Source organism: Caretta caretta, chromosome 1 (genome assembly GCF_965140235.1).
Source record: "Caretta caretta isolate rCarCar2 chromosome 1, rCarCar1.hap1, whole genome shotgun sequence".
Taxonomy (NCBI): domain Eukaryota; kingdom Metazoa; phylum Chordata; order Testudines; family Cheloniidae; genus Caretta; species Caretta caretta.
Window position 1 is genome coordinate 28,989,927 of NC_134206.1, and position 21,502 is coordinate 29,011,428.

General features: G+C 45.2%; 1 protein-coding gene and 1 long non-coding RNA gene across 2 annotated transcripts; one reads left to right on the forward strand and one right to left on the reverse strand.

The window, feature by feature from the left end:
* Positions 1-3,067: 3,067 nt before the first annotated feature.
* On the reverse strand, positions 3,068-4,982 carry LOC125633738 (uncharacterized). The gene is made up of 2 exons (XR_007355699.1): positions 4,832-4,982; positions 3,068-3,247 (listed from the first exon to the last, which is right to left on the reverse strand). It is a non-coding gene; the product is annotated as an uncharacterized LOC125633738 (long non-coding RNA).
* Positions 4,983-5,071: 89 nt separating this feature from the next.
* Positions 5,072-19,085, forward strand: ENDOD1 (endonuclease domain containing 1). Its single transcript, XM_048843428.2, has 2 exons — positions 5,072-5,504; positions 15,418-19,085. Exons 1-2 carry the CDS (start codon positions 5,211-5,213, stop codon positions 16,579-16,581), a joined length of 1,458 nt encoding a protein of 485 aa, XP_048699385.2. The 5' UTR covers positions 5,072-5,210; the 3' UTR covers positions 16,582-19,085.
* The last annotated feature ends 2,417 nt before the right edge of the window (positions 19,086-21,502 follow it).

A 21,502-nucleotide genomic window follows, 5' to 3' on the forward strand; every position in this document is an offset into this window, starting at 1 on the left:
ACTTAGATCGATCTCCCCCCCGTAGTGTAGACAAGGCCTAAGTGTGCTCTCAACCAGTCAGGACCTCACTATACTAAGGTCTGTACAAACACAGAGTAAATAGCCTCTACCCCAGTGGTTTTCAAGCTTTTTAGGCTGCATACCCCTTTCCAAATATTGTAGTCTACCACGTACCTCCATCTGCAGTAGGGTCATACTATACCTATGATTAGATTGCCAAGTCTTTCTGAATGAAAGGCACTGTCCGTCATTACAGGATTTTTCTCTCATGCCCTCTGACGACAGCTTGTGTACTCCTAGAGCTATGCATACCCCAGTTTGAAAAACCACCGCTCTACCTCCAAAGAGTTTATAATCTCTGCTACTTCCACCTCCCAAATCCCTTTAGTACCATCACCACCCAAAGTCCTTTTACTCCTTATAAGTGCTCAAAGCTAGCCAATGAGCCAACCCTCTGATCACTCTGGCACTAATTAGACCCCACAGAGCAATCTGATTAGGGATTGGGATGCAATTAGCTAATCAAGTTGAGGGGTGGGTGCTAGAGGATTAATTAGCCCATAAATTGAGGATAGATTAAAAAGTACAGGAAGTGCTGAGGGGGCAGGAGCACATCTAGCTGAATCCAAATTCATTTCAGTCAGATCTCAAGGAAGGGAGCGCTCTTCTTCTCTTGGGCCTGGGGGAGCAGGCTGATGATACAAGGGCTGCAGTAAATAATACATCCACACAAAACTTTATAGGTGTTGGTGGAGGGAACATAAATAAATGGCATTACCTAACCAGTGGAGTCTGAGCAGATTTCTGTGGTGCATAACAGTGGGAGCAGAATGCATCCTGCTACATTCCTGGTTTGCTCAGCTGGCGGGGGGCTGATATTATTTTACAAAAATATTTTTTCCCAAGTTCTGCTACGAGCCTAATTTTAATAAAGGCTCCTTCCCCCACACCCAGGAGACAATGAACATGCAGGTACAGGTGCCCTCTGACACCCTGAGGGCATGTGCACTATCCACAAGCAGGGCCAAATTTGCAACTGCTGTATCTCAAGTAAATGGAATGCACCAACTGGGCATTTGGCCCTTGGTCTCTTCTCCTCCCCCAATTTTTCTCTGCTCAAGTTGTAACAAAAAATATAGAGGGCTGGGCCCCATGCAGTAATCTCAAGGGGAGAAGGGGTGGCAGGTCTGAAAAGCAGTCAGAGTTGAGTGTGCTCCAGTAAACAGCTGGACTAGATGGGTTTAAAATCAGGGAATAAAAAATAAACTATCTGAGACAAATTCATGGCCAGTCGAGACAGAGAAAGAAAGATGAGAAGCTCATTTTGGGAATGAAGGAAAGCAAGCCAGGCAGCATTGCTGTTGCCAAGGGGTTTGGATTTTTTAAGCCCTTCCCTTTCATTTTGTCCAAACTTTGAGAGATGTCCTTTTTCTTAGAAACATTAGTTTGGGTATAATACTTTATTTTACAGGGGTTATCAATTTCATTTGGGGGGGTATTTTTAAGCAATTTTTGAGTTTTATGTCAGTATCCCCAAACTGGGGGTTTGGGGGCTTTCTCGTTAGATGTCCTGCAATGAGTTGTAACAGCACTATGTTAAAGTGCACGAGGGAACCTTTAATGTGCACCAGCAGGGTCCACACAGACCAAGTAATGCGCAGCATGTTTGTGCTGTTTAAAAATCACACCCTCATAGTATGAATTACTGGTCTTTCTCGACAAGCTCTTAGATACAAATAAACATTTCTCATGTTTTTCACGTGTTTCCTGGATAACCCCCAATTTCATTTTTGGCTTGGGGGTGTGTTATCAGTGCTTATCAGTTAAAACTGAAAGTCTGAAGCCCTAATGAGGTACGTGTGGGGCCTGAGAATGCAGGATCAGACTGGCGCTATAGAGCCAATCAGACTCTCTGTAAAAAAGGAATACCTCTTGCCTTGTGGGTTATTTAACTGAGTTTGTTTGTCTTACACACAGGAAACAAACATATGGCTCCACAATCAGGGAACACAACAGATATCCTAGTACTAAAACAAATTGCACATCAGCATTCCCCAAATTTTAGAAAGCGGAGCCTCTCTTTTGGGATAAGGAATCCAGTTATGTCCTCTGTGTAAGGCCTCCTCAAAATGAGCAGTTACTTAGGCCATGTCTACACTACAAAATTAAGTCGACCTAACTTACGTTGGCATACAGCCACCACAGTAATTATGTTGCTTGTGCATATCTACACTTTGCTCCTTGCATCAGCAGTGTGCGTCCTCACTAGGAGTGTATTGATTGTACTGTCAGTGTGAGGCACTGTGGGACGGCTCCTGAAAGCCAGTAACAGTCGACATAAGCAATGCAGTGTTTACACTGACACTGCGTCAACCTAACTACATCGACTTTGACTCTATGCTGCTCATGAAATGGAGTTATTAAGTTGGCATAGCAGTTGTTTCGTCAGCTGGTATGAAATATAAGTGCAGACACTTCCATAGTTAGGTTGACGTAAGACCACAGAGTAGATTGTGTTGCTTTTCCTTGTATGATACTTCCTTGCCTTCCTTCCATGCTTTGTTGAGTAGTGAATTAATTGACAACGTTGACATCATCACCGGCATATAGTTAGTGTCCATTGAAATGAACGGGGCAGTTCACACTCTCTGCAAACTCATGCAGACGTCGTCTCTGCATCAGTTACACTCAGGTCACATGTTCACAGTTTTCTTCGCAACCAGTTCAGCTAAAGGCTTTTTAAATGAAAGCCGAGACTCTGGAGAACAACTAATAGGCCTGTTCATGTCAGCTAGTCTTTTTTGTCATCCCTTCCCATCACCTCCCTCGGCACCCTCCCTCGGGGGGTTTTGTACGGAAGCCTATATAATTCATCCTTGATTAGGGGTAACATTTTCAGAAGCACCAAAGTAACTTAGGAGCCTACATTCCATTTTCAAAAGTGACTTAGGCACTTGGGTGCCCAGTGAAAATAGGAGTTAGGCTCCTTAGGCGCTTGTGAAAATGTTACCCTGTGCCACCTGTATACATATAAGCCTGACATTTAATCAAACTCTGACACCTCATGTCTGGTTTCAGTTCTTTATTTCCCAGGTACTTTTTCACAGATTTTCTATCCAGGTTTTGAGCTGAAGCCGATTCTCTGCTTTTCTGGGCTCAGGCCAGTGGTATCTGCATTCGCTTTTTCCATGATCTCTCCTGAGTGTGACTAACACTTTCTGTCAGGGTTGGGTAACCAGGCATATCTCTGAAAACAAAACAAACCCATTTACTACATTTTCTGTTGTTCTTTAGACTGTTTTCTCAGCCTACCTCTGGCTCCCCCACTGGACAAAATCACAGTAAAGGTGCCAATAGATTTTCCTGCTTTGGTACTGCTCCTGACGTCATCTCCCTGTGTAAGGGAAGCCTTGTAGGTGAAGCTCATCATTAAAGCTGGGCTATTCTCAGCTCTTCCACAGATTTCCTGTGTGACATTGAGCAAGCCACTTTAGCCTCTCTATGGCTCAGTTTCCCCCTCTGTAAAATGGGCTAATCCTTCTCTTCTTCATAGGAAGATTGTGAGGTTTAGGTGCTTTGAGATCCTTGTTTGGAGGTTGCTATAACAACATAAAATATTATATAAGTGGGATCTAATCTGTATGCTATTGATGTCTTGGTGAGGGACTTACCAATAGACTTGACCATGTCCATCCATCTCCCCCAGCAGGAAAGCATACATTGTCTTGAGTCTCACCTGATGTTCTCTATGCCCACTGTTCTGAAAACGACCAGTCTGATGCTGCATCTGATTCTGCCTCCTTGCCTGCAGGCAGTCTTGTTTCACCTTCTTCCACTTTTCTCTCTATTTCCACCACCCTCCTAGCCAGGTGGTCACACTTCGTGTCAACATGCCATACTTAGTCTTCTCTTTCAGTTCTGTGCATCTCTTGTCATGCTCCCAAACCTTTCCTTTTCCTACCTGTCAGCCATTGCCCCTCTCATCAAAAGCCACTTCTTCAGCTGCAGATGGATTTGACCTGCTCCCTCTCAGCCTTACAGAATGGATGCTATGGGGCTACAGTTATTTGCATTCCTCTCTTGTTGTAAGCCCTTCAGTGCCCCAGCAGTGACAGGGAGATTCCAATGGAAGCATTGTTAGGACAGTCTCCCCCTTTACCCAGTTGACCACACAAGGCAAAAATGGGACTGACCAACGTGCCATATACAGATACCCATTGGACAGATGAAATCACGACAGACAGTGATGAATGGCCTTCATTCCAGTTTGTTTTCCCATTAAATACCATTTTCGCAGATTCGGCCAAAATATTCAAAAGTAGCCATTGATTATGGGTCCCTTAATTCTGGTGTGTCCAACATGAGATCCTTAAAGGGGCCTGATTTCAGAGATGCTGAGCACCCACAACTCTCACTCTCTTGCATTTCTGCCTTTGGTTAATCAGTCCTGGTCTGCAAAGGTCAGGTGAGACCTTTGGGCCTGAGGCTTTTCAGCATTAAGGGCTAGTGACTGTGGTTCACCTTGCATAGGTGCAAAAGGGGAGAGGGAGGTCACCTCTTCCTGTGACCCTACGTCAGAGCCATGCACAACATGGCTGGGGAGCATGATACTCACAGGTAACTAGTAGCTTTTGAGAGATAGCCATCCCGAAAATGGCAAAGAGAAGTCGGCTCCAGGTAGTGCCAAGACCCTGCTAACTCTCTACACATTAGCCAGCAGGTGGCTGGAGAGGACATGCTACCTACCCCCTCTCAGGGGTGCTGGGGTTGGCATTACAGTGAACTGCCCCAGCCCCTTTGGAACCCCAGAAAGAATTCCTTCTCCACTCACTCTGTGGCTCTGAGCAGCGATCCGGCCTGGTCAGCTGATGATGGGCAACAAAGAAACCAGAACAGTTATCGAGCTCCCTCCTGCACCGAATTACCCCTGAGCTCTGAGTGTTGGGAGCGATCTCCTGGTGCCGATGTAATTTGTTTGTGTGGCGTGTGTCAGCAGAGCCCTGCACGTGTTCAGTTTCATAATGCGCTCTATGCAGTAAGCTCTCACTCCCTGCAGGGAACGGCTGCGGTTTCATATTTCATTTCCCTTGTACAGTACACCCAGATTCCAGTTGCTTTCTGGCTTCACTGCAGTGCATTACGCAGAGCACAGGTCCTGCACATATCCAGCAGAGACAGACAGGGCTTCTCTCAGTTCCAGGCAGTGGACCATGAAGATGTCAATTTTATTTTCACTTTGCATCTTTGCTTTCCCTGGCTTTTCCCAGGGCAGGGTTGTTGGAGTGGATGAAGCTGGCTTTGCTGAATGCAATGAGTTCTTTTATGGAGAAACCCCACCAGAAGGATTTACAGAGTCTTTCCATGTGAAAATCTGTCAGCAGTACAACAAAGAGCCACGCTTTGCAACGCTCTACAGCATGGAGGACAAGACCCCTCTTTATTCTGCTTTTAAATACACAAAAGCAGCTCAGAGAGGGGAGGAGAGCTGGATGGTTGAACCGCAGGTAAGTCAATTTCCCCAATAGCTGTCAAGCAAATCTTCTCAAGAGTTAAGGCATGTCTTTATCCTGGGCTGTTGGGGGTGGAATTTTGCAAAGAAGTCAGGGAGCTGTGAAATCCTTCTAGACACTAATGTATTAGAAATAGTATTTATTCTTGGGTTCAACCCTGGACAAATCCATGGTCTCTTGTCCCAAAGTGCTTACAATGAAAACTGAAAGGCATTGCATTCAAAATGGAATAAGAAAAAGAGAAAGAAAAGGAAGGATTTCACACTTTAAACCACCAGATCTGTCTATCTACCTGAGAGAGACAAGGTGGATGAGGTAATATCTTTTATTGGCCCAGCTGCTGTTAGTGGAAGATACAAGCTTTCAAGCTTCACAGAGGTCTTCTTCAGGTCTGTCAGAGCTCTGTGAAGCTCAGAAGCTTCTCTCTTCCACTAACAGAAGTTGGTCCAATAAAAGATATTCTCTCACCTACCTTGTCTCTCTGGGATCCTGGGACCAACACGACCATAACACTGCAAACTATCCAGCTAGCTACCTGGTAGCTATTACACAACACAGAGGGAGGTGGCTAATACAGTTAAAAGTTTCAGTGACAAGTTGATGTTTGTTCTATTGCCAACACCGATCCAGTAGCTGATAAGAGCTCATTAACTTCATTGCACTGGAATGAAACCCACATTTGTGATTCACACAATTGACGCTATGGCAGTTCTTTGTGTCCCTCTGTTGTGGATACTGTAGCTGGAAAGAGAGGTGTAGCATAGTGCCCTGCAATATGAAAGTTTTCAGTCAAGGCAGGAGAATTCAGTTAAAAAAAATGTTATCTGAGTGTCAGTTGGTCTTGTCTATACTGCCACTTTGCATGTTTAGCTGACTCCTTAGGGTTGTTATGTTATAGCGTTCACCCTTAAATCCTTACCAGTGGCCTAAGAGAGCTGAAGAACTTTACTTTGATATTTGCAGTATTCAAGGTATTTCACTAGTAAGTGTAGGGTAATACTGCACATACTGAAGTAACCTGATCTATTCAGCTAAAGCAAAACTGGAGCATATTAAGGGTGACCACTTAGCACTGACGATTATTGTTTGTACTAGAGTAGCACCTAGTCTAAAAGGCCCCATCTAAAATCATGGATCCTTTGTGCTAGGCACTGTACAGACATACAGTAAGAGACGGTCCCTGCCCCAAAGAGCTTACAATCGAAATATACAAAGGGACTTGCTATTTTCCTCATTTTCCAGATGAGGAACTGAGGCTCACAGAGACTGAGTGACTTGCCCAAAGTCACACTGAAAGAACTAGAATTGAACCCAGCTCTCCTTATAGATGCTGGAACTAGGGCTTGAAGTGGTTTCCATTCTAAACAGGGTTTGCAATTTGGTTAAATGGCTCTCAGCAACCCCACTATAAAAACTGTTCCAGCACCCCTGGCTGACCTGAGTCCCTGTCTTAGCCACAAGCTCCTCCTTCCTCTCTGTCACTGTAGCGGGTGTTCATTGTTGGCTGTTCATCTAGCATTGTTCCATTTTATGCAAATGCCTGTCAAAGGTGGCCACCTGCCATCTGAAAAAGAGAAAAGCCTTTTAAAAGCCATGTAATTACCAAGCTGAATAATGCATAGGAATCTTTAATAGCTGTAGGCACAAAAGGACCTAGACAAGAGAACATCATCTGCCAAATGTGTCACATAGGCAGCAGAACCCAGCGACAAGGAAGGTGCCCTTCCCAGCTGCCGAGCCCTCCTGCACCAGCCAGGCACAAGCGTACCCAGCCTGACCCTTACTTCCAGATGCCATATCTCCCTGTGTTCTCTTCCAAGCACCCAGGCCTCCTACATACCTCACACTAAGCACCTTGAATTTGTTCCTGCACCCAACTGTCAACCCTCTTATTCCCTTCCCCCAGCCACCCACGCCCTCCCCAAACACACATCCACGACTCAGCAGCCAAACCTCCTTGGCACTCAGTGACTGGCCTCACCCCCAGCTGCTAAAACTTCCTTGCTGCAATAGTTAGTTTCCTGTTTCAAAAATCTAGTCACGTTCACAGGGGTCTTCCCCTTGGTCCCCTCTTCTCATCAGTCCCGATTATAGGCCTGTCATTCCTGAGCAAGTGCAGCAATTTGAGAAACCACTGCATCCCTGCACATTCTACACTGAATTACCTTGGACAGTCACTATTTTATAATAAGTAGAACCTCAAAGTTATGAACACCTCGGGAATGGAGGTTGTTTGTAACTCTAAACAAATGGTTATGGTTGTTTTTTCAAAAGTTTACAACTGAACATTGACTTAATACAGCTTTGAAACTTTACTATGCAGAAGAAAAATGCTGCTTTTAACCATCGTAAATTAAACACAGAAACAGTTTCTTTACTTTGTCAAATCTTTTTTTTTTTAACACTTTCCCTTTATTTTTGTAGTAGTTTAGGTTTAACACAGTACTGTACTATACAGTATTTGCTTTTTAAAATTTTTTTGTCTCTGCTGCCTGATTGCATATTTCTGGTTCCAAATGAGGTGTGTGGTTGACTGGTCAGTTGGTAACCCTGGTGTTCATAACTCCGAGGTTCTACTGTATACTTAAAAATCAGGGCTTGAAATAAAGTGGTGTTTTACCCACAAAAGCTTATGCCCAAATAAATCTGTTAGTCTTTAAGGTGCCACTGGACTCCTCGTTGTTTTTGCAAAAAGAAAAGGAGTACTTGTGGCACCTTAGAGACTAACCAATTTATTTGAGCATGAGCTTTCGTGAGCTACAGCTCACTTCATCAGATGTTTACCGTGGAAACTGCAGCAGACTTTATATACACACAGAGAATATGAAACAATACCTCCTCCCACCCCACTGTCCTGCTGGTAATAGCTTATCTAAAGTGATCAACAGGTGGGCCATTTCCAGCACAAATCCAGGTTTTCTCACTTTGGGCCATTTCCAGCACAAATCCAGGTTTTCTCACTGGAAATGGCCCACCTGTTGATCACTTTAGATAAGCTATTACCAGCAGGACAGTGGGGTGGGAGGAGGTATTGTTTCATATTCTCTGTGTGTATATAAAGTCTGCTGCAGTTTCCACGGTAAACATCTGATGAAGTGAGCTGTAGCTCACGAAAGCTCATGCTCAAATAAATTGGTTAGTCTCTAAGGTGCCACAAGTACTCCTTTTCTTTTTGCGAATACAGACTAACACGGCTGTTCCTCTGAAACTCGTTGTTTTTGTGGATACAGACTAACATGCCTATCCCTCTTAGCTGCTCTGACTTCACACAGTGTAACACCATTGACTGCAATGGAGTTATTCCAACTTTGCATCAGTGTCTGGGAGATCAGAATCTGGCCCCAGTGAGCCCTGCTTGATTTTGATCAATGATGATGTGAGATAAAGGGGGAGCTTTAGATTTTCCTTCCCTGTACTGAGCTGCTGTGAAATGTGCTAGACCAGAGAAATCCAGTTTGCATTCTCTGTCTAACCAGATCCATTTGCTGTATTTAAAAGGCCCATTCCCTTCACTTTTGCTTGTTGTTTTGTTTTGCTTTTAGTTTTCAATCTCCAAGTGTTCCCTAAAACAAAACTGTTGTTCCTATTTAAAAGACTGGACCATTTAAACACAAATATGGATCTAGGTCAATATAGACAAAGCAGACTCCTTAATACCAACAACAGCTTAATCAAGGAGCAGAGATTGCCAGACAAAAAGCCTTATCTATGGAAATCCTTGAAAAGCAATGCTTTAACGTAGCTCCAAGGATCTGATCTTTGACATTGGTGGGAGCTGTGCCTGAGAAGGGATTGCAGTGTAGTACAGAAGCAATTCTCATGGTATTTGCCATTAAAGCACAACAAGATCTTGCTATAAATTCTGCACATAACTAGGCAATGCAAAAGCACCCTATTATTTTTGTTCCCCTGTCCTCCCCTCCTTGCTCACTTGTTTCATCCTCCTATTATGTCTTGGGTTTTAGACTATAAGTTTTCTGGGGCAGGGGATGTCATTAACTATATGTTTATACAGTGTCTAGCACAATAGGACCCTGTCCTAGTTGACTCCGCTAGGTGGTACCCCCATACATTACATAATGTACTAAATAAAGTGTTAAAGGTTGCAAAGTCAAATACTCAAAAGTTAGGAAAGGCCAGAATTTAAGTTGCCTGTGCAACTTTAATACACACCCACCCTGCTTTGTACGCATGCATCATGATACAGTCTTTAATTATATCATCACATACCTGGTTTTTCACTTTACAGCTACCATATACACAGGCATCCCATTCAACAATCACTGAAATGCAGCCACCTCCATGGTGGAAGAAAGCAACTGATTACTACTGTGTGGCAACATTACACGGTTGTTTAGGACAGGAAGTGGAGAAACACACCTTCCACAATTGGCAAATAAACCTGTAATTGGGAAATCAGTTCTAAGAATCAAAACACTGAGGAGCAAGTGAGTGGATTTTTCTACAACTGTCTGGGCAAGTCTACACTTAAAATGTTGCAGCTGCACAGCCACGTAGCACTTTAATGAAGACGCTCTACGCCGATGGGAGAGAGCTTTCCCACCAGTGTACTTCATCCACCTCCCCGAGAGGCTGTAGCTGTGTCGGCAGGTTTGGTGGATTTTTCACACCCCTGAGTGACATAATTTTACCATTATAGGGCTGTAGTGCACTGCAGACCAGACCTCTGTCTCTCCAGAAATAAGCAAACAAAGGTGCAGCAGCGAGCAGAGGTGGTGCTAGCCCATTGGGGGCTTCCACACACACAAAACACATAATAAAAAGCAAATAAGGGGCCCCGTTGAGTTGCTCGGGGCCCTAAGCAATTGCTTTGTCTGCTTCTGCCTAGCACCGGCTCTGTCAATGAGTCATGCAGGTAGAAAGTGAAGACGAATAGTGATGATATTAGAGATTGCTCTGTGCGATGCTGAGTCAGACTGGGGCTCCTAAGGGAATCGGCACAGCACACGGCCCTCTAGCACATCTAGAAAAGTGGTGACACCAGTTATCATCAAAGTCATTTCATGAGTGATATGGACACAGCCATACGCACCCAGACATGACCGTGAAACATGCATGAACACAGTTATGTGCATAGATGCACACACAGACATAATGAAGTATATCACACAGCAACCTTTTTTCACTCTGGAGTGACTAAGGGTTATCCCAGGATATTTTGCAATAGATCATAATGTAACTTGGAACTTCACTTGTCTCCTCCAGTGTACCATGTCTGCTTCTTCAGGGAGGTATGAGGAATATTTGCCAAGAGTAGCACAGAGGTAGTAATCGGATGTGACATAAAGGGAATGTCAATAGCCTCCACTGTTGGTGTGATAAATGAAGGGGGAGGGGGTAGCTCCCTTTTACGGGCACCCAGCCAGCCAGTCGCTATGAAATCCCTCTGAGTAGCTGTTCTCTAATTCCTCTACCTATAAAGGGTTAAAAAGTGTTACCGCAAAAAACCAAAACCAAAACCAAACAACAACAAAAAAACATGTCAAGGCTAATTCCCCACTTTGGCAATTCTGGCACTGGTGGGGGCCTGCAAGGAGTCTAAAAATTAATACTTGCCACTCCAGGCTTGTATTAAACTTCCAAGGTTACAGCTTTTCTCTGACCTTGGATGGGTAGATGGTACCACCACCCAAGTGCAGAACCCCTTTGAGAACCCAGGAAGGCGCACTTGGGAATTCCTTCCTATGAGGTACCCTCAAACCCTTTCACCCCCTCTCCGGGGAAGACCTGAGAAAGAAAACACAAGAAATCAGCTGTTGCCACCAGCTAATTAAACAACACGTGCACAAACCTCTTAGCACACAAAAATCCAATTCTGTTCTTAAAAAGAGGTACATTTTATTAAAAAAACAAAAGGAAGAAAATACATCTGGGAACTTAGGCTACTGCTCGATTTAAAAAGAGCAACTACAAGGATTAAGCATCAAGAATAGTTTCTTGAGGTCCAGGTTAAAGGTTACAAGCAAAACAAAAGCACCTGGGGTTAGCTCAAAAGCATCCACAAGCCATAAAAAATAAAAATAAAAAAATCTAATCATGTCTTCCTAGACATTTCCTGATCTACTTATATATCTGGGGTTTTAAATTAGTAGTTTCTAGGTATGATACTGATGATTTTTCATACCTGGCCCAAAGCTTCTTACAGCACAGCTGCTCTGTCCCTTCTCTCTGGGAGAACAACCACAGACAAACAAAAGGGGAGTCTTGTTTCAATTTTAAAAAGTTCTAGCCTTCCCATTGGCTCTTTTGGCTAGGTGCCCACTCACTTCCTTTTACCTATGCATAGTTGTGAAACTTTTTAACCCTTTACAGGTAGAGCAATTAGAGAACAACTACTCAGAGGGATTTTATAGCTACTGGCTGGCTGGTGTCCATAAAAGGGAGATCCCCTCACCCTTCATTTATCACGGTTGGTTAGCCATGTGATGCGCAGTGATCCAGCAGTCAGGATTTTTAATGGAATATATTTATAGAGAAGAAGGATGGTCTAGTGGTTCGGGTGCTAGCAGGCACTGGTTCAATTCCCTGATCTGCCACAGCTTCCTGTGTGACCCTGGGAAAGTCCCTATGGGCTTATATACACAGGAACATCCAGGAAAGTTAAACCAAATTAACTGATTTCAGAGTAACAGCCGTGTTAGTCTGTATTCGCAAAAAGAAAAGGAAAAGGTGCCACAAGTATTCCTTTTCTTTTTGCAAATTAACTGAATGTGTGACTTTGAAGTGGATTTGTTAAACTGTATTAAATCCCCTGTGTGGATGCTGTTATTCAGCATTAAAGTAGCCTTATTTCACTTTGGATCAGGACGAGATCCCTGGCGTGCAGCCTGGGACAGTGGGACCGCTGTGCCCCCTTAACTCTCCAGCCTGGGCTGTCTCTCACAATGTTTTGCTAGTGACAAGCAGCAAACTCTTCCAGGCGCTGTGATCACTCAGCACAACCTCATGTGGAGCCCCACACCCAGCTAGATCGCATGAATGTTCCCAGAGCCGCTCATGAATCACACAGAGAAAGGCACCAGTCAAATCCCCCCAGCTCCAAGCCTTGTACCTCAGGAATATACCATCTTGCACTGCTCAAGACAAGCAGCGCAAGTTTATTAATTGGTTCACCATGTCATCAATGGAAAGTGGACACACACCAGCTTTTGTAAACCTGAGCAGATTTCCAAACACTTCAGGCAACCTCACTGGTAAAGATAAACAGTTAAACAAATTTATTGACTACAAAAGATAGATTTTAAGTGATTGTAAGTGATAGGCAAAAAGTCAGAGTGGTTACCAAAAGAAAAGAAAATGTAAGCATGCAGACTAAACTTTCAACCCTATTAGACTGGTTCCCTACCTGTAAAATGGTAGCTCCTTCACTGGGGTGTTGTGAGGATAAATACATTAAAGATTGTTTGTACCATTGTTGAAGGATATGAGAGAGACAAAGGGGGTGAGGTAATATCTTTTTTGTTGAAGCAATGTCTGTTGGTAGAAGAGATAAGCTTTCAAGCTTCACAGAAAGATGGGACCTGAAGAAGATTGAGATTGCGTGAAAGATTGTGAGGTGCCAGATACTCTGGTAATGGGGGCCAGGCAAGTGCCAAAGACAGCTATAGGTGTCAGCACACTAAATGAGCGCAGCTTCATTTTGACTGTGTTACAGCCCACGAGAGTTCTGCAACAATGCTTGTATCTGAGTTTGAAATGGTGCTGGAGACAGCCTTCCTGGAGCTCTGTTAAAGAGAAAGAGAGCACTCGTGGCACCTGGCGGTTGTGTCAAATAAAACTGCTGCATGAAAAGATTAATAATGGTGGGAGGCATCAAGGAAAGAAATGTTGCCAGTTGCCAGTGTTGCCAGCTGCAGCATAAACTGCCTGCTCTGATATTTTTACGCTTGGAACAAAAGACCAAACGTTCAAAGTGAATTGAACCCCAAATCCTGCAGTTGCAGCTGCACATCCACCGCAGACAATTGGCCGCCTACATAGTCAGCTTCTAACAGCTACCTGATTCATAACTATGATGTTTTGCATTCACAAACTGGTGTGCTTGGAAAATTAAGTTCATGTCACATGTTCTGTATAGAGTACCCCTCACTGTTTAGTAATGACACATGATGGAGTCTATGTGTTGTCTCTTTATCATTCCATTCACATACAAAATTCAGCACAGGAAAGAGGCCTGGGTATACTGGGGACAACTTAGTGAAGACTTCTGCCTATGACCAAGGTTGCAATCAGAAAAGCAAACAAGATGTTAGGTTACATGAAGAACAGGATGAGAATAATATAGAAAATATTATAATGCATCAAAATGAGTCATATGGCCTCTTCTGTAACAGTATGCAGTATTGGTGTGCAGTATTGGTCACCCCATCTCAAAAAGGATATTGCAGAACTACTGGGTGTCAGATAATGGCAACAAGAATGATCAAGGGCCTGGAAAAATGCTCATATGAAGAGAGATTGAAAAGATTAGGGTTGTTTACATTAGAGAGATGAATAATGGGGGACATGATAAAATAATGAATAGCCTATAGAAGGTACAACAGGAACTTCTCTCCTGTCTGTCTCATAACACAAGAACAAGGGGATATTCAATTATGTTGAAAGGTGGCACATTCAAAAATTATAAAAGGAAGAACTTTCACATAACCTGCAATTAGATGGTGGAAGTCATTGCCACAAGATGTCACTGAGAGGCAAGAATTTAGCAAGATTCAAAGAGGGATTGGACATTTATATGGATAACAGGAACACCTTGCTGTAATAGCTAATGCTAATACAAATTTTGGAAAGAATATAAAATTTCATACTTCTGAGTTTAAGCCAATCTCTGACTATTAAGGGTAAGGGTGAGACCCTCGGGGAGGATTGCGGGCAAATTACCCCATATCAGCTTTCCATGGAACTTCTTGCACTTTTTTCTGAAGCATCTGGTGCTGGGCACTTTTGTATACTGGTCTAAATGGACCAGAGATCTGATCCACTATGGCAATTCCTATGTTTTATGTACAAGACTTATAGCTTAAATAAATCAATTAAGAAAGGAAATAGAGAAAGATGATGCAACACGTGTATAAGATGCTAAGATCACAAATTTTTGGAACCATCCTGCCCAAGTAAGCCTGTCTAAATCCAAAAGACACCTGGCTACTCAGGCTGCCTAGGGAGTGATTTGGGACAGATTTTGTACCGATGCATTTTAAATTTCCAAAAGAAGGATGTAGGACGTGTCAAGAAAGAATGACTGGTGAACAGATAGAGCTGTTGTGTCCTGGGAAAGAACAGGGCAGACATTGCTTCGAATATGCTCCGTTCTATGCGTTCCTCCTCAGACTGCTTGTAAGTTTGCTTGCATAACTCCATTGTCACTCCAAGTAAGACTCCATGCAAGAATGCCTGGCACAGGAATTACTAGCTAAGATTTCCTAGTACAAGATTTACAATAATGAGTGTACCACATATATAGCACTGATCCCATAGAATAGCTGGGGACATACAGGCTCTGTCCGCTGTCTGCTGTCCCCAAGTGATGTGCTCCATTCTCCATCATCTGGAGTCTTTAAATTAAGATGGGATGCTTTCTAAAATATATACTGTACTCCAGCTCAACCACACATAATAGGCTTGATGCAGGAATTACTGGCTGAAATGGTATGGCCTGTGTTATGCAGGAGATCAGACTAGACCATCAAAATCCCTTCTGGCCATATATCTATTAATCTGAAGAGCTACAGGAAAAATAGAATAGATGGATGGATTCATATCATCTGTTGACCTGAGCATCACAGTGGGTGAGATACATGTGCATTTCCATGCATAGTTTGAATGTAGCTTCATATTATGCAGCAAGGTAAACCGCATCCAGTAATTGTTCTCTTTTGTGTCTCAGATAGATGATCCTGGAAATGACTTGGAGGAAATGGTGCATGAAGCTGATGCTGTTGGCTCAGTGAACAACCTTGGAGCAAACCAAGCCCTGACCACAGACTATGTGGACTCTGGTTATGCGAGAGGGCAGCTAAACCCCAGTTCCCTCAATGAAGATGATTTCCAGCTAGCCACATACACCCTTACTAATGCTGTCCCTATGACTCCATCTCTCAGCGAAAGCTGGCACAAGGATGTCGAGAATATAGTAGAGCAAGCTTTGGCTCCACATTGTGAAAACGGGGCTCGCCTGTATCTTGTTGCAGGTGCTGTTCCGTCCAGCCTCAGAGTTAAAGACAAGGTGTCCATACCAGAGTTTCTCTGGCTGGCAGCTTGCTGTGATGCTCCGGAGGTATGGTCTGTGGGCTTTCTGAAACGCCCGAGTGGTGAAAACAGTATAGAAGACCTGTCTGTGGAAGAGCTGGAGAAGCAGCTTCCTTCAGGAGCTCACTTGTTTAAGAGAAACTGTGGGGGAGGCAGCCAAAGCCAGGAGAAAATGGAAGCCATATTGCAAACCATAAACCAGATCCAGTCTGAAGAGTCCATACTGCAAACCATGGCTGGGAAACATGGAGAAGGCCAGAGAGCCCAAGAGAAGCGCGGAGAGAGGAGCCTGCTGAGAAGAGTAGCCGGCATCGTTGCGACCCCTTTCACCAAGCTGCTGAGAATCGTCGGCTATGTGTTGGTGGAGGTGGTGAGATACACGTGTTATTTCCTGTGGTATGTTGTCAAGCAGCTCAGCAACACTGCGATGGGCGGACTCTACAGCTTATGGAATGGAGTGATGTCCTATGTCAAAGAAATCAGCACAGTGCTGCTGAACATCCCCAGGGACATGGCCAAAGTCACAGCAAACATCGTCATGGGCTTTGTCCGGATCTTCCAGAAAACCCTGAGCCTCATCTACAGGATTCTCAGCGTCCCCGTTGGACTCTTCCTTCATATCATGGCTTTCCCCTTGGACACTCTCTGTGCCATTCCCATCGTCCTCAAAGACATGGCTGCTGGAGTTGGCGGCACTTGCTCACTCATTGTCGATGCCACAGCTGGCCTGATGTCCGCCTTTTATTACCTAGCTACTCACCTAGGCAAAAAGTTTGTCCCTAAGCTCTCTTCTGATGACTGATAGGGACGGCAAACAGAACTGCACAGAGATGTGGTGAAAGAAAATGGGGGCAATATGTTCCGATACGTGACCAATGCTGACAGTTCTTGTTGGTATTTATTGCAGTGACATTAATAACACCAAACCAATCTGGTGGTCACATGGAGGGCCTATGGCACTTCAAAAGGGGATTCCATTACAAATCGACTTCAACTTATTGTAAAGTGTTCAGGGTTTCAACTGGGGTGACGAGCTGTCTGTGGATTTCAAGGCCAATGTCAAGCTGCTTCTGCTGTGAGACACGCTGAGTGTAGCACAAAATTATTCCTTCACTACTAAAAGAGGAAAATGCAGATACCTGTTCACGGGCCAGGCTACAAAGGCACAGCAAAAGCACGTGTTCGTTGGTGCAGGCAGATAAGGAGCTTATGCTGCCCCTCCCCTCTGCTAGGATTATTGCATGGGAAGAAACCACATAGAGCCTAATTCTGCTTTTAGTTGCACTATTGACTTCAGTGGGGTTTCGTGGGAAGGAACTGAGGGCAGAATTTGGGCTGGTATGTTTTAGCTGATAATTCTCAACTCTTGGCCTTTCAAGGCAGCTGAAATGGATGGAACAGCCTTTAATGAGAGTAAATCACAGCTGCCAGTTGCTTGGTGGGGTGTGGGGGATATTTACCATTTTTCTTAACTATCCATAACTTTTTAAACTGACCATTGGTATCAAACAGTTATCCAAGACCTGGGGTCTTTATTCAGTGTGGTCCCAATCCAAAGCTCAGTGAAGTCCAAAATAGTCTTTCTACCTGGCTTTGGATCACACCCTAATGCCCCAACCAACCCCCCAACCATTGCCTCTGATTACAGACCAAAGTCTCCCAAATGCATGCTTCCATGCCAACTCATCTGGAGATCTTGGCCAGTTTTGGGACTCAGTTGTGTTCGTCTTTTTTTTTTTTTTTGGTGATGTGCACTGGGAGCCCCACTCAGCTGGAAGGAACCCTCCAGGCTGAGGCGACAAATACGTGACTCTATCATCCCGGTTGGTCTGAACAAACAGTCAGCGCAAGGCCTTGCATGCAATGACAAAGGGCAGAGGAGGAACCAGGTTCTGCCACTCTAACGCTGAGTAATCTGTCACTCTGCAAGAATACCCGTTGACTTACAGGGAGGCTATCTGCAGGGTGAGGGATGAATTGGCGTGAGCAAGGTGGCAGAATTTGGCCCTAGGAAGGCTGGCTGATACCTGTCAAGTGTTCTGTCTCCTGCCTACCTACATCCAGTGAGAGGGGAAGCAGATCTGAGGAACCAGCCTGTGGTCTTCATGCACCCCAAATTCCCAGTGAAGTCAGGTTGGAAGGTTATGGAAGTCCTTGGGGGTGAGCTAGGAAAGCAGGATGAGGCAGAAGCCCATCGGGCTGGGGAAATGGTGATCTGCAGCATCCTGCAGTAAGTTTGGAGCAGGGGGGTCGGCCACTCTCACAAAGTTAGCTCATCAGTGCTGGTGCAGGCAAAACTGGTAGGGGCAGGAGGCCCCAGGGTGGAGGAGGCCCCAGCCCATCAGTGATGGGTTGAAAGGCTGACGTGACTGTAATTGCCCCGTGACACATGGTGTGAAGCACAAGCTGCTTGATGCTAATTGAGCTTGAGGGGACCCGGGCCCCTGCCACTTTATCACAACAGCCTTGTGCCCCCTCCTCCTGCTGACAGGACATACCCATCCACTTTCGCCCCTAGCTCCTGGACTCTCTACAAGTGCACCTCACAGTGCTGGACACATCCCCTATTGTCCTCTGTCCCCCTGGAGATCCCCCAGCCCCAAGCAGGCATGCCATTGGAGTCTGGGTGAGTGGTGACTCACTTCATCTGGAATACCGCAGCAAGCAGATGAGATCCTAAGCAAAGGGCTTTACAGGGGAGGTCACAGTTTAGCTCAACCGAGCCCCACTCCAAAATGCAGTGGTCCTGCATACTAAGGGGGCATGGTGCAGGGGCACGATCTGTCTGCTCCCCAGTAAACAAGGGCGTAATTTCAGCTCAGCTTACACCTCCCCTTGGGAAGGGACTCATGGGAAGGAGTTTTGATTTCTTGTTACTGTATAAGCTTTGTCCCTTGAGAGTGATCCTTGCTGACTGCATCAGCATTCACTTCTGTTGATTCAATCTGCAAGCACACAAATGCTGTAAGCAGTTGTAGAAGAGACACGCACTGACCCTCCTCTAAGTTCCTTCCCACCCCGCATTGTGCATTTTGTATGCATGACTATTCTGCTGTATTTTTATGTAGCTCTTCTATGCTTTTACATTTGTGGGCATAACTATGCAAAGTCTCTGCTGGGGGAATCTGGCTGCTCTGTTACATGCTACTTGGGAGCAGTTCTGGGTTTGAGAAAACTTTCTTACAGTATGTGGCAGCGTTCGCACCACTTCTATTTAATGACAGGCTGAATTTTGGGGGAGTAGATGGCTCAGGTGCTAACAGCGGAATAAAAAACTCTGGCTGGTTCAAATCCAGCCCAGCTTAATCATGACTGAAAGTTATTACCCTGGCTTTGGGATCTGTGTGGAACAATTATGTGTCCCAGACCAGTTCCTAGCAAACAGCACAACATACCTTGGCAGCAGAGAGGCCATAGAGAAAATGGACTTGGAGATCAATGCCACCTGTCACTCGTAGAGGTGGTCACTCCAGGTCAGGGTAGAGGCATATGAGTGGAGTCATATGGGGAAGTTTACACGGCTACTTGCCATGCTGCACCTGATCCCTGGAGAAACAGGGTTGTCAATCCAATATGCACAACATGGGTCCCAAATCCCGTTGGTCATTTTTTACTATGGTACATGTCCAAGCAGTCTATAGAGAAACTGCCTAAAACACAGAACAAATATTGCAAAACAGCTATGCACAGCTGTAAACTAGCTGTCGTTTGAGATTAGCCTTATCTGGGCACAACTTTTGGTGTGGGAGCTTGACCTTATCTTTGGAGCTATGTGGCATTAACAAAATTAAAGTGACTTTGAAAAAAGAAAGACTCCATATTACATTGCTATGAACCATTATGATTAAGACTGCTGACACAACTCAAAGGGCCATACCTAACTGGGGGAAATAACAGTGTTGTAGTTTCACTTCGTTGCTGCACCGCTCAGGATCTGATGGTGTTAACAACAATATTTTGTGCTTCTGTAGCACCTTTCATCTGAAAATCTCAAAGCACTTTGTACAGCTTAGTTCATTAAGCCTTGCGACATACTTGTGAAATAGGTGAAGGATGAAGATGATATAGATGCATATGCCCCTCTTCCCCATAAATTATCTAGAGAGGGAGATCGAGAGAGAGAGGTCATTTTATTCTTCATGAAATGCAGCTACCTCTGGGATGAATCCTGGCAGCTATTTTTTTAGCACCGTTACATTGCACCGTAGTTTAGGACAGGATGAAAAATACAGTAAACAGCTGAAACTGCAGTGGGGAATGTAGGGAGGTAGGAGCCAAATACCTGGGTTGGGTATTGGCCAGAACAATGTAGTTAGTACCTCCAGTCTTGCAAGCAAGCAAGCAAACAAACCAACCACACACCACGTTATCTTTAGTGACCATAGAGGTCAGGACTTTGCTCTTTGGTTGAGACACAAAACTAAAGTGACACCTAAAAACCATGCGGGGGCACTGACTCCAGTCCTGACACAGAAGGAAGAGTGCCACTTTCTGCAGCGTCTATTCCACTTCCTGCAGCACTGATGTTTTCTTGGAAAGTGCCCTATCTATCTGAACCCTGACCCACCTTGCTTAGCTCGTGAGATCTGAGAGCATTCACAGCAGGAGACGGGAGGGAGATTTTTCCCGCCACCTGTGCCATTGTGCCTGATCTGGCTGGAGTTAATGACCCTGTGACGGGGTGGCAGAACCCCATCCAGTGTGGGGTGAGTGCACCCCCTCCTCCCAGCTGCCCTCTACCTCAGGGCGGTGAGGTCTAATGGCTAGAATTGATATAATTTGCCTCCGAGAGGGCATGGCCTAGTGGTCAAAGTCAATTCGGCTGTCCTTGTCCTCCGGGCAAGAAGATCTAATAGCAACGGTCAATACAGATGCCCCCTCCCTTAAGGCTGAATGGCCCAATGGCCAGGGTCAATAGGACGGCCCTGCTTCTCAGGGCTGGGCGGCCCAATGGCCAGAGTCAGTAGAGTTGCTCCCGCTTGCAGGGCTGTAAGGCCTAATGACCAGAGTGAGTAGAGTTGCCCTTGTCCACAGGGTGGTAAAGCCTAGTGACCAGAGCCAATGGGGTTGCCCTTATCCGCAGGGTGGTAAGGCCTAGCAGCTAGAGCCAATGGGTAGGTGGTGACCAGGCTCGGGGGACCTGGGCCCACCATGCTCCACCAGGTCCTGGACCAGGGCCCTAACAGTGGTGGAATGTTCCACCACTGAGTCAGCGGGACTCCAATCAAAACACACTGACTTCCCACAGGACTATAGCTAGTTCCCCTGGGCCACTTCCTACCAAGTCTCTTGGAGCAGTAGTCGAGGTGTTGTCATAGTCTCCAGGCTTCTCGGTGCATGTGGTTCCCGGTGACTCCAATTCCATCCTTGACTTGGGCATCCACAGGTATGGATGTTTGGGTGTTTGTCTGGCGCCTCTGGCTCCCGTGGTCAGGGGTTCCAGCTGCTCCCGGGCTGAATCGTGCAAGGTGCAGCCTTCCTCCTCGGCGGTCAGCCCAGACTGAGCTTGGCTGTTCCTTTTTATACTAGTACTGCATTTGGAGCATGCCCAGTAGGGATGTGGGGTCGTGACTTCTTCAGCCCACAAGGAGGAGTTAACCTTTCCCTGTCCAGTGCGGGGTTTCCCCATTACAGGTCCAGAAAAGCATCCAGTTCTTTTTAGTTTCAGTGCCTGTGCAAGGTGCTGGTTTGTCAGCCCTACACCAAGGCTGGACAAAGCTCTA

Coding starts and splice junctions, on each gene's coding strand:
- ENDOD1 (XM_048843428.2), top strand. CDS start 5,211: ATGAAGATGTCAATTTTATTTTCACTTTGCATCTTTGCTTTCCCTGGC. Junction 5,505..15,417: donor GCTGGATGGTTGAACCGCAG/GTAAGTCAATTT, acceptor TTTGTGTCTCAG/ATAGATGATCCTGGAAATGA.